General features: G+C 37.3%; 1 protein-coding gene across 2 annotated transcripts in view; it reads left to right on the top strand.

Moving 5' to 3' along the window:
* Positions 1-13,989, top strand: part of PPP3CC (protein phosphatase 3 catalytic subunit gamma) — a 102,201-nt gene that overhangs the window by 29,092 nt on the left and 59,120 nt on the right. For both annotated transcript variants that reach the window (XM_058550546.1, XM_058550545.1), the window contains exons 2-3: positions 13,306-13,503; positions 13,841-13,965. In XM_058550546.1, the coding sequence (XP_058406529.1) occupies positions 13,306-13,503; positions 13,841-13,965 (323 nt within the window). The remainder of the gene's footprint in view (positions 1-13,305; positions 13,504-13,840; positions 13,966-13,989) is intronic.

Here is a 13,989-nt window from a genome sequence, read left to right as displayed (position 1 = left end):
GAGCGTGCGCACTTAACCACTGAGCCACAGGGCTGGCCCCTGTTTTTCTTTTAGACAGAGAAAGTATGACCGATTCTGTTTTCAAGAAATGGCCACAGCAGTACTTCTAGTCTCACATGCTCTCACAGAATTCTGTCACTCTGCATCAATAGGTGGAATCTACTTCCTCTCCTCTTTAACTTGGGCAGGCTTGCGACTGCTCCAACCAATTGAGTATGGTGGAAATGATGTGACGTGACTTCTGAGGTTATGATATAAAAAGGATACAGGTTCCTCCTGGCTTTCTCTTTCTTTTGGGATGCATGTCCTGGGAACTCAGTCAGCATAGTGAAGGAAGCTCAGTCACATGAAGAGGCCATATGTGGATATTCTCATCCAAATCCTGAGCTAAGCCTCAGCAGACAGCCAGCCTCAACCACTGGACGAGTGACCGAGCAGGCTTTCAGATGATTCCAGGCCCTGATTGTTCAGTGTCCAGCGGAAGCACCAGACATCATGGAGCAGAGACAAGCCAGCCCCACTGTTTCCATTGTCTGAATTCATGGTCCACGGAACCTGTGAGAGATAATAACAATTACTATTACTGTTTTAAGCCACTAAGTTTTGGGGTAATTTGTTACACAGCAATAGATAATTAATACATTCAAGTTCTAGGAATCTATCATAGGGAAGTAATCAAAGATTTGGACAAAGACGTATATATGAGAATATTCACTGCAGTGTAATTTATAATAGTAAATACATTTTTTTGGAAATAGTCTAACCATTCAACAGAAAGAAAATGGTTAAATAAATTAGGTTTCTATATTTTCAAAAACAAAGTTTAAAGAATTGCTATACAGTCGGTTCTGTTATAATGATTGTCAAAACTCATCGAATTGTATGCTTATGTAAATAAGGATGATTAAGAAAAAAAGTATATATCTGATAAAGGACACATACCCAGAATATATAAGAACTTTTATCAGTCAATGGAAAACATATTAAATAAATTTTTAAATGGACAAAGAAATGATTGGTTAGGCATATCCCAAAAGAAGATAGCCAGATGGCCAATAAACAAGTGGAAAGTTGCTCAGCATCCCTACTCAGCAGGGAAATAGAAATTAGAACCCCAAAGAGATACCAGGAGACACTTACTGTAATGGAATACTATTTAAAAGCTGACCCATACCAATCATTGGCAAGGATATGGAGTAACTGGAATCCTCACATCTCGCTGTGTGAGTAAAATAGTATAAGCCTTTGGTGAACTGTTTGACAAAACCTGTACCTACCCCATAACCTTGCAGTCCCACTCCTGGGTATATACCCAAGAGAAAGGAATGCTTACGTCCGCCATAAGACGGGAATAAGAATGTTCATAGCAGCTTTATTCATAATATCTCAAAACTGGAAAGCTTATCTAGTAACACATTTTTCTGCTTCTAGCCTTATTATTGCAGTAATGCTTAGCATGTAGCTATCTGCTTTTAGTTTACTATGTGATGTTAATGAAAATTTATGTAGGGCATCCCACCCCCCAATTTTCTAACTTTTAAAAGTTTTCAAGTTTCTTAAAACCTTTCTCTTTAAACCAGTTTTATTTTGGAGGACTAAAAGAAAGAACTTGTTGCACAAATTGCCTCGAGCACAAAGTATAAAAATGCCAACTTTTTGTCTGCATTCAGCCCAAATAGTCTCTTGCTCTTGGATCATTTTTGATTTTCATTAATTTTAACTGCTTTTAGAATCTTACACTATAGTTTCCTATTTGAATAGTGCTTTTATTTTTGTTTTTGTATTTTTGACTCACTATACTAGTTAAGTTTGCTCAAATTAACTTTTAATGCTGTTGTATTTTTTGAGTAAATACTCTAGAGCAGTGCTGTGCAATATAACTTTCTGAAGTGATGGAAATGTTCTGTATTTGTGCTCTCCAATGTGGTAGTCACTAGTCACATGAGGCTATTGAGCATTGAAATGTGGCTAGTGCAACCGAGGAATTAAATTATACATTTTATTTAATTTTAATTAATTTAAATTTGAATGGCCACCTGTGGCTAGTGCCTACCTTATTAGATAGTGCAGCTCTAGAGTTAAAGAAGGATGAACTGAGAAGAATACAAGAACTTAGAATGATGTGAAATTAGGAAAAAAATTGTATTTGTCAAGATTAAATTAGAGCAGTGATTCTCAATCTGCACATTAGGATCACCTGGAGAGATTTTTGAAAATACCAGTTTCTGGGTATTTCTAAAACCAGTTGAATACAAATTTCTAGAAATGGAATGAAGGCATTATATTTTCAGAAGCTCCCTAGGTTATTCTAATGTACAATCAGGGTTAAGAATCAGTGAATTATAGTCGTGCTTCTTAGACCTAATGTGCACCTGGGATCTTGTTAAAATGCAGATTTTGATTTCAGTAGGTGTGAGCTAGGGCCATATTCTGCATTTCTGAAAAGTTCCCAAGTGATTTTGATACTGTTGATCCTTCCAGACTATACTTGGAGTAGAAAATAATTTTAGGATGAAAGGTTGAGCAGGAGTTTGCTATGTCTGAAATGAACATTGCGTTACATAATTGTAGAATTCAGCAATTGTTATCTGGCTCAGACTTAGTTTCCTTATGTCTCAACAATAAATTTGCATATAGTATATACCTGAAATTACTTAATTAGAAATTAGTGAAGAACCAAACCCTTTCTGCTAGACAGTGTTGTTTTGTTTAGATAAAATGGTCAGGGAAGAGATCTTTGAAGAGGTGACATTTGAGAAGAGAATTGATTAGAATGAAGGGGCTACCTATAGCAGTCACACAGTGGGAGTGATCAAGGTTCACAGTGACCAGTTCAACAGATAAACCCAGCAGCTTTTACCACTGAAATAACAAAGATCAGGGCAGAAATAAATGAAATAGAGAACAGAAGAACAGTAGACAAGATCAACAAAACTAAGAGTTGGTTTTTTGAAAAGATTAACAAAATTGACAAACCTTAGCTAGACTAAAAGAAAAAAAGAGAGAAAACTCAAATAAATAAAATCAGAAATGTAAAAGGAGACATTACAACTGATACCACAGAAATACAAAGGATCATAAGAGACTACTGTGAACAATTATATGCTAACAAATTAGACAACCTAGAAAAAAAATGGATAAATCCCTAGAAACATACAACCTATCAAGACTGAATCATGAAGAAGTAGAAAATCTGAACAGACCAATAACAAATAAGGAGATTGAATCAGTTATCAAAAACGTCTTGACAAAGAAAAGCCCAGGACCAGATTGTTTTATTGGTGAATTCTACCAAACATTTAAAGAATAATTAATACCAGTCCTTCTCAAACTCTTCCAAAAAAATTGAAGAGGAGAGAACACTCCCAAACTCATTTTTTGAGGCCAGCATTACCCTCATACTAAGGCAAATAAGAAAACTACAAGAAAAGAAAACTACAGACCAATATCCTTGATGAATATAAATGCAAAAATTCCTCCCAAAATATTAGCAAACCTCATTCAACAGCACATTAAAAGGATCACGCACCATGAGCAAGCAGGATTTATCTCTGGGATGCAAGGAAAGTTCAACATATGCAAATCAATACATGTGATACACCACATTAATGGAATGAAAGATAAAAATCATATGATCATCTCAGATGCAGAAAAAGCATTTGACAAAACACAACATCCTTTCATGATAAAAACACTCAACAAACTGGGTATAGAAGGACTGTACCTCAACATAATAAAGCCCACAGCCAACATCATACTCAACAATAAAAGGCTGAAAGCATTTCCTCTAAGATTAGAAATAATACAAGGGTTCCCACTCTTACCACTCCTATTCGCCATAGTACTGGAAGTCCTAGCTAGAGCAGAAGGAAAAGGCATCTAAATCAGAAAGGAAGATGTAAAATTGTCTTTGTTTGCAGAGGACATGGTCTTATGTATAGAAAATTCTAAAGACTCCACTAAAAAACTGTTTGAACTACTCAAAGAATTCAGTAAAATTTCAGGATACAAAATCAACATATAGATACCAGTTGTGTACACTAGCAATGAAATATCTGAAAAAGAAATAAAACAGTCCATTCACAATAGCATCAAAAACAATAAAATACTTAGGAATAAATTTAACCAAGGAGGTGAAAGCTCTGTACACTGAAAACTACAAGATTTTGTTGAAATAAATTGAAGACGACACAACAAATGAAAAGGTATCCTGTGTTCATGGATCAGAAGAATTAATATTGTTAAAATGTCCGTACTACCCAAAGCCATCTATAGATTCAATGCAATCCCTATCAAAATTCTAATGGCATTTTTCATGGAAATAGAAGAAACAATCCTAAAATGTACATGGAACCACGAAAGACCTTGAATAGCCAAAGCAGTCCTGAGAAAGAACAACAAAGCTGGAGGCATCACAGTTCTTTTTTTTTTTTCCAAATTGTTTTTATTGAGGTAACGTTGGTTTATAATATTATATAAATTTCAGGTGTACATCATTATATTTTGATTTCTGTGTAGACTACATCATGTTCACCACCCAAAGACTAATTACCATCCATCACCGTACATTTGGCATCACATTTCTTGATTTCAAACTATGCTACAAACCTTTAGTAATCAAAATGGTATGGTATTGGGATAAAAATAGACACATAGACCAATGGAACAGAATTGAGAGCCCAGAAATAAACCCTTGCATATACAGTCAACTAATATTTGACAAAAGAGCCAAGAATACTCAATGGAGAAAGGTTAGTCTCTTCAATAAATGGTATTGGGAAAACTGGATAACCATATGTGGAAGAATGAAATTAGACCTCTATCTTACACCACTCACAAAAATTAACTCAAAATGGATTAAAGACTTAAACATAAAACCTGAAGTGGTAAAACTCCTAGAAGTAAACATAGGGAAAAAGCTCCTTGACACTGGTGTTTGCAATGATTTTTTGGATATGACACCAAAAGCTCAAGCAACAAAAATAAGTGGGACTACATCAAACTAAAAAGCTTCTGCACAGCAAAAGAAACAGTCAACAAAATGAAGAGGCAACCTACAGAATGGGAGAAAATATTTACAAATCATATATCCAATAAGGGGTTAATATCCAAAATATATAATAAACTCATACAACTCAATGGCAAAAAACCAAACAACTCAACTAAAAAATGGGCAGAGGAACTGAATAGACATTTTTTTCAAAGAAAACATACAAATGGCCAATAGGTATGTGAAACGGTGCTTGACATCACTAATCATCAGGGAAATGCAAATTAAAACCACAGCAAGATATCACCTCACACCTGTTAGAATAGCTATCTTAAAAAAGCAAGCGATATAGGGGGCCAGCCTGGTGGCGCAAGGGGTTAAGTGCGTGCACGCTCCACTTCGGTGGCCCGGGGTTCGCAGTTTTGGACCCGGGCACGCACAACGCACTGCTTGTCACGCCATGCTGTGGCGGCGTCCCATATAAAGTAGAAGAAGATGGGCACAGAAGTTAGCTCAGGGCCAGTCTTCCTCGGCAAAAAAGAGGAGGATCAGCATCAGATGTTAGCTCAGGGCTGATCTCCCTCACAAAAAAAAAAAAAAAAGAGAAAAGTGTCAGTGAGGGTTTGTAGAAAAGGGAACCGTTGTATGCTGTTGATGGAAATCTAAACTGGTACAGCCACTATGGAAGAGAGTATGGAGGTTCCTCAAGAAATTGAAAGTAGAACTACCACATGATCCAGCAATCCCACTTCTGGGTATATATACAAAGGAAAGGAAATCGCTATATTGAAGAGATATCTGTACTCCCATGTTCATTGCACCCTTATTCATAATAGCCAAGATATGGAAACAAGCTAACTGTCCATAGATGGATGAATGGATAAAAAGATGTGGTGTATATATAGACAATATAATATTACTCAGCCATGAGAAAGAAGGAAATCCTGCCCTTTGCCACAACATGGATAGACCTTGAGGGCATTATGCTAAGCGAAATAAGTCAGACAGAGAAACAAATACTGTATGATATCACTTATATGTGGAGTCTAAAAAAGCTGAACTCCTAGAGTAGAATGGTGGTTACCAGGGGCTGAGGGATGGGGGAAATGGGGAGATGTTAGTCAAAGAGTATAAACTTCCAGTTACAAGATGAATAAGTTTTAGGGATCTAATGTACAAGATGGTGATGATAGTTAATAATACTGTATTATATCCTTGAAAGTTGCCAAGAGTGTAGATCTTAAATGTTCTTACCACAAAAGAGAAATGGTAATTATGTGATGTGATGGAGGTGGGGTATTCATTTGCCATATATAAGTGTATCAGATCAACACATCATAAGCCTTAAACTTACACAATGTTTATATGTCAATTACATCTCAGTAAAGCTGGGGGAAAAAGGTTACTTTAGCTGCTGTAAAAGGCCAAGAATAGAGGAGCGGGGGAAGAGGAGATCAGTTAGAAAGCTATTGCAGTAATCTGGGAGAGAGAGTCATGACTGGAATAGGGTAGCAGTGATGGAAGTGTTAAAAAATGCATCCAAGGTGTATTTTAAAGACAAGAGTCAACCAGACATGCTGATAAATTGAAATTCTGGGGTGTATCAGGGAAATAAGGATTAAGGGAGGACTCCCTAGGTTTTTGGCCTAAGCAACTGAGTGAATAGTAGTTCCATATATTTAGATGGAAAAGACTAGAGGTGGTATGGGAAATAATAAATTCAATTTTGGACATGTTAAATTTTAAATGCCTTTTGGACATCCAAGTAGATGATAAATAGACTGTTGGATTTAAGAGTCTGAAGTTCAGAGGAGGGTTTAGCAATGAAGCCCTTGGTTTTATTTGTAAAAACAACTCTCTCTATGATCATTCTGCAAATTGTGTTTATTATGAAATAAAATCATTTTCATAATTCTTAGTTTCATTTTTTGTGTGTGTAAAATCAGCCCTGTGCTAACATCCGCCAATCCTCTTTTTTTTTTCTTTTTTTTTTTGCTGAGGAAGACTGGCCCTGGGCTAACATCCCAGCCCATCCTCCTCCACTTAGTTTTATTTTTAGAGATAAAATGCCAAATTGTTTGCCCCCACTATTTACTGTGAATGTTTATTTTTCTACGTGGATACACTTTTTTTTTTTTTTGGTGAGGAAGTTCAGCCTTGAGCTAACATCCATGCTAATCCTCCTCTTTTTGCTGAGGAAGACCGACTCTGAGCTAACATCTGTTGCCAATCCTCCTTTTTTTTCCCCAAAGCCCCAGTAGATAGTTGTATGTCATAGTTGCACATCCTTCTAGTTGCTGTATGTGGGACACAGCCTCAGCATGGCCGGAGAAGCGGTGCGTCAGTGCGCGCCCGGGATCTGAACCCCGGGCTGCCAGTAGCGCAGCGCGCACACTTAACCACTAAGCCACGGGGCCGGCCCTGGATACACTTTTAAATGGCCTTTTCTAGTACCAATCATCTTTGAATAACAAGGACCTCCTCTACTCTTCAAAAAAACAAAGTACTAGGGGCCCGGCCCGGTGGCACAGGCGGTGGGTGTGCGCACTCTGCTGCGGCTGCCTAGGGTTCGCTGGTTCGGATCCTGGGCGCCCACCGATGCACTGCTTTTCGAGCGGTGCTGTGGCGGCGTCCCATATAAAGCAGAGGTAGATTGGCATGGATGTTAGCCCAGGGCCAGTCTTCCTCAGCAAAAAGAGGATTGGCAAATGTTAGCTCAAGGCCGATCTTGCTCACAAAAAAAACAAAGTACTATAGTTTTATAATGCCTGCATTATCACATTTCTGGATAAATGACCTTTGGGTTCATAGTCAGTTTTTTTTTTTTTTTTTAACTCTATGCTGGTATTTTGAGACCTTGTAATCCCTCTATTAACCCTACTTTCTCACCGGTAAGGATTGTAGTTTATCAAATAACAGACCTGTATTAAAGATGAAGGGACCACTCCCTACCCGCAAGTGATGATATGGTGTAACCAATAAAGCAGTAACTTGGACGCTGACATTAATGAGATTTTGGTTCTTTCATTTAAAAATGCCTAGTTTGGTTAGTTTAATTTTTTGAATAAATAAAATGTCTGGAGTTATTTATTAGCCTTGAAAACTACTCTAGTACTTTTTCTTTGAAATTTGAAAAATGTGCTAAGACATTGTTTTGGAAGGATGACTGCTTTATAAATGGAATATTTAAAGAGGCAACATACAACCACAGGAATGAAGAAGGGAAACTTCTGTGTGTGGTGGTGAGTGGTTTATTTATAATTTGAAAGGATGCCAGAACTGAACCTCTGTGTTAGAGTTCATATACTTCATAGTTTAACTAAAGCACAGATAAGATGTTAGAAGCTAAAACTTCAGCTCGTTTGTCTGCCTGTGGAGTCCAAATGTTTAGGATGTATTTTTTGTTTGATTGTTTTTTTGGTGAGGAAGATTAGCTTTGAGCTAACATCTGTTGCCAATCCTCCTCTTTTTGCTGAGGAAGATTGGCCTTGGGCTAATCTTCCTCTACATTTTGTATGTGGGATGCCCGCCACAGCATGGCTTGATAAACGGCGTGTAGGTCCAGGCCTAGGATCTGAACCTGTGAACCCTGGGCTGCCAAAGCAGAGCACACGAAACCAACCACTATACCACCAGGCCGGCCCCTAGGTTGTATTTTTTAATAACAAAATCCTGTGTGCCATTAAAGGCAATTGGAAATGAACTTGTAAGAGATTTGGGTTCTTAGAAAAAAGGTTATCCTTCAATGTGAAGTGAGTAGTGAAGTCAGCCGAACACCATCTTTTGTCTACATTAGACTTAATAGAATCTCCAGACTCGGGCTTGAAGATGTGTATATACATAGTATTCAAGTTTTGACTCTAGTCCTATTCTTCTTCCCCTGAATCTGTTTATCCAAACCAGTGTTACTCAAAGTGTGATCCATGAACCAGTATCAAGTCCACAAATTGTTACTAATTGTGATAAGTACAAAAATTGAGCATTTAATTGCTTTTATAGCAATTTAACATTGGCGCAACGTCTATGCATGTGATTATTTTTCTAGGAATTTATTTTTATTGCATTTTACAAAGCATAGATTTTGACAGATTGGAGAATTGGTGGGGCGGGTGGGGTAGACGGCAGTTCCCACAGATAGTTTACAAAGCAGTACTCTAGATCCTCCTTTTTTTCCATCAGGAATTCCAAACTCTTTGTATCCATGTGGCCATAGTAGAGACTGGGGAAAAGGACATGAACCAATCAACTAAGACTATGTGATGACTGGGGAATGGAGGTGCTGATTATCTGAGATTATTGTGTCTTTACTTAGAATACCCTTTCACCATTTTCCTGCTTCACTCTAACACCAATTTTACTGTGCACAGAATTGCCTGGGGCACCTGTTAACAATGCGGATGCCTATGTGGGATCCCCAAAAGTCCTAATTCCACAAATCTGAGGCCCAAGAATCTACATTTTAAACAAACACCTCAGGTGATTCTAATAAATGTTGTTCCTGGATAGGTCGTTTAAATCAGGATACTTGAGAGTAAAAGGGGGTACTATTAATAATTACATCAGGACAAAATGAATAAACTCAGAATATCCCGATAGGCATACTCAGACATATGGACTCTCTGTATCTGGGGCATATTTTTTGTGTGTGTGAGGAAGATCAGCCCTGAGCTAACATCCGATGCCAATCCTCTTCTTTTTTTGCTGAGGAAGATTGGCCCTGGGCTAACATCTGTGCCCGTCTTCCTCTACTTTATATGGGATGCTGCCACAACATGACTTGACAGGCGGTGCATTGGTGCGCACCTGGGATCCGAACCTGCAAACCCCGGGCCACTGAAGAGGAGTGTGTGCACTTAACTGCTACACAACCAGGTCGGCCCCTGGGGCGTATTTTTAAAAAAGGAGATTTCAAGTTTAGTTGGCAAGTTCCTATTTCCTTTCATGGCCAAACTTAGCTGGATGATGGCTGTTTCTTTAGTCTTCTCAGGATGGTGGCTGTTTCCACTCTTCTACGAATCAACCTCAACTATAGTGTGTATAGAACTGTCTGGTAAAAGAAGGGAGATAGAATTCAGGGCTTCTTTACATAGCTAGGAGTAACTTGAGGGGAGGTAGGACCCACTCCTTTAAAGTTGAAGATTCTTTGCTCCTATTTGATGGAGGTAGATTTTATTTGTCCTAACCTAAAAACTTAGGACTCTTTTGGAACTTTCTGTTATGCATGTTGTCCCAAACCAATCTTAATTCTTCTTCGTGTACCTGGCTCAGCTGTGTCCCATTTCTTTTAGCTGACCATAATCCCCTTGATCCTTGATTCAACCTTGCTTTTGCTTTAATTTAACTAAGTGATTTGTTTACTTGTTTTGTTTTAAGTAAGTTGGAACTGAAGAATTTGAGAGAAAGAAAAAACATCTCTAAATTTCTTCCTCAAGAGCTCTTTAGGTTGTTGTCACCTCTACTTACATAACTTTCATGATATGTAAGAAAAATGGGTTTCCTGTTTTCTAAACTGTTCTCTACTACAACTGGATAGTAGTTAAGGAAAATTATTTTTATTAATAGTAATACTACTACTGGGAGAAGTCAAATAGTATCTGTGGATCTCTTGTCTCTGGTACTACTTCTGTTATGATACTTTTTTGTCAATTCCAACATATTTGATTTTATATTATTTCATCTTGTTTTTAGTTTGTTGACCAATTTCTTTGGTTTACAAAGTAGGAGATTAAAAACAAGATTTCTGTGGGGTTCATTTCAAAACTGGGAAAGGGCAGATTGGCTCTCTAGAAATTGAGAATAAGAGTTTAAAAACCAGAAAGAGTTAAACTAAGTATGAAAAGGGGATGGATTGTGTGTGGAATCTTCTATTTCTCTATTTTTTGGATCAAGATTTCAGAGGACTGGTGGTTCTCTGAAGTCACCTACAATAAATTAGATTAAGTGTAACTCTTGATTGAACTTCATATAAATTTCTCTAAAGAAAGTTTCTCTAAAGCTTACACTCTTAGTTTTGGTAATTCTTTCTACTTTTTTTATTATAAGGATTTCAAACATATTACAATAGTAGAGAGAACAGTGTTATGAACTTCCAAGTGAGCATCACTCAGCTTCAATGGTTATTAACTCACTAGTCCTTTTCATCTATACTACTGCTTATTCCTTGTCTCCCCCATTATTTTAAAGCAAATCCCAAATAGCATGTAATTTCATCTGAAAATATTTCAGTAAGAATCTCTAAACTATAAAGGATTTTGTTGTTGTTGTTGTTGTTGTTAAACACAGCCGTAGTACCATTACATTTTAGTAAAAATTTAAGTAAACTTGTTCAGGACTAACCTTTCACCCTGTCTTGGAGACTCACCAGATGAATAAATAAAAGCTTCATCATAATATTTTATTTTTGTTTTATTTTAGAAGTAGATTATCCTATTAAAGTAGTATGGTGATATTCCATCAGAATAACACAAATTAAGACTATCCATCAAATTAGGATACTTTTGGGCTGGCCCCGTGGCTTAGTGGTTAAGTGCGCGCGCTCCGCTACTGGTGGCCCACGTTCGGATCCCGGGCGCGCACCGACCACCGCTTCTCTGGCCATGCTGAGGCCGCATCCCACATACAGCAACTAGAAGGATGTGCAACTATGACAAACAACTATCTACTGGGGCTTTGGGGGGCGGGGAAAAGGAGGAGGATTGGCAATAGATGTTAGCTCAGAGCCGGTCTTCCTCAGCAAAAAGAGGAGGATTAGCATGGATGTTAGCTCAGGGCTGATCTTCCTCACAAAAAAATAAGTAAATAAATTAGGATACTTTTGAGAGTGAAAGGGGACACTATTAACAATTGTGCTGGGAGAGCAGTTGAAATCTAGGAGTGTCCTGGGTAAATGGGGATATACATGGTTCCCTATCTCAAGGTAATATTTACTGATTGGGTAGCTGCTATCATTTTTTCAGTGAGTTTTGAATAGTCAAAATGAGTCAAGTCGTAGCCAAGAGCATGACGAAACTTACCATAAAACTTTCTTTACTTGTAAATAATACAAAATGGTTGGCTAGATCAGGTCTAAAATTTTTAAAGTATCTGTAGATTTCAACTTGGTTCTTAATAACACTCCATAAAGCTAGAAGTGAAACCACCAGACATAAATCACAAATTAAAATGATTTTAAATCATTTTAAATTTATCGTTTATAGGCTTGTGGTTAGTAGACCACAGAGAATCTGAAGTGGACTGCATTATAAAGTAGGTAAATGAGGAGATGATAGTCAATTTTAAAATGTCGAAAACTTTTTTCTGTTAAAGCTAATTTGCCGTGATATTATATAAACTTTATATCCAGCATAAACTGAAGTGAGTTGTTAGCATTTCCAGATTAGGAAACACAACTAGACCTCCCATACTCCAGTTTATGCCCTGTTACATAGCAAATTATTCTCAGGAAGAGATCCATGCTATTAGTGGTGTTCTTGTTGTCAGTAATATTTTAAGCAACTACCTTTTGAGCATAAAGTATACATCTATGATTCCCCTGACCAGGAATTGAAGTCAAACTTCTAAACATATGGTTTCATTAGGTCAGTTCTTTGGAAGAAATAGATGACCTTTTAGTGTTGTGATTTCTTTTTCTTCATTTTGTTTAACCACAGTTTCATTTTTAACACCTTTTACATAGATAAAAGATATTCATATCATCTAATCCCTTGTCTCACTTTTAGCTTATTTACTGAATCAACTTCAAGTCTTTCATGTTTATTATGTAAAAATAATTTATGCACACACATATACATATATCTTTTAAATGACTTTGACTTTGTGACGTTTTTTTTTTTGCTGTGGAAGAGTAGCCCTGAGCTAACATCTGTTGCCAATCTTCCTCATTTTTTGCTTGAGGAAGATTAGCCCTGAGCTGACATCTGTTGCCAATCTTCCTCATTTTTTGCTTGAGGGAGATTAGCCCTGAGCTGACACCTGTGCCAGTCTTCCTCTATTTTATATGTGGATCGCTGCCACAGCATGGCTGACAGTGGTGCAGGTCTGTGCCCAGGATCCAAACCCACAAACCCGGGCTGCTGACAAACTCAACCACTATGCCAAGGGGCAGCCCCCAACTTTTTAAAAATTAGACTTGATCATTATGATATAATAATAATATACAATATCTTGGAATTTCTTTCCCTGTAGTTCTGGTGTTCTGGTCTGTGGATGTGAAATCATGGTGATATATTAGGTTTAATTTGTTATATAAAGGAAATGTGTTCATGGTTGTTTTCTATACATTTAAGTATTTTAAATTATTTTTTCTGTCTTTCTAGCTGTGCCCTTTCCTCCAACCCAGCGGCTTACTTTGAAGGAAGTATTTGAGAATGGGAAACCTAAAATTGACCTTTTGAAAAACCATTTGGTGAAGGAAGGGCGACTGGAAGAGGAAGTAGCCTTAAAGATCATCAATGATGGGGCTGCCATCCTGAGACAAGAGAAGACTATGATAGAAGTAGATGCTCCAATCACAGGTATAAGACGTATTTGCATGGTGCCACTTAGATTTGAGCTAATTTGAGAAATGATTACAAATAACCAACTAAAATGTGTAATAATTTTTATAGGAATTATGAGACAGTCTTAGAATTGTTTAGTATATTTGTTGTTCATTGAAGAAATACAATGTAAAATGTCTAATAATTCTAGTAGGACTAGTCAGTATTGATAGATTGACTATAATTATAGAGCAGTCCAGTCAAAAGCTGAAGTGATTTAAGTTAAATTTAAACTGTGATCCCTTTTGGTGTAAATGCCCTTTCTCTTCTAAGACATCAATTTTCACCTCACCCTGTGTCCTGTTTTTCCTAGTGTGTGGTGACATTCATGGACAATTCTTTGACCTGATGAAATTGTTTGAAGTTGGAGGATCACCTAGTAACACACGCTACCTCTTTCTGGGTGACTATGTGGACAGAGGCTATTTCAGTATTGAGGTAAAAATTAAACTGGATATGTTG

The sequence above is a fragment of the Diceros bicornis genome, chromosome 11 (assembly GCF_020826845.1).
Source record: "Diceros bicornis minor isolate mBicDic1 chromosome 11, mDicBic1.mat.cur, whole genome shotgun sequence".
NCBI lineage: Eukaryota > Metazoa > Chordata > Mammalia > Perissodactyla > Rhinocerotidae > Diceros > Diceros bicornis.
Note: the sequence above shows the minus strand (reverse complement) of the source record. Positions and strands in the feature narration are given on the sequence as shown.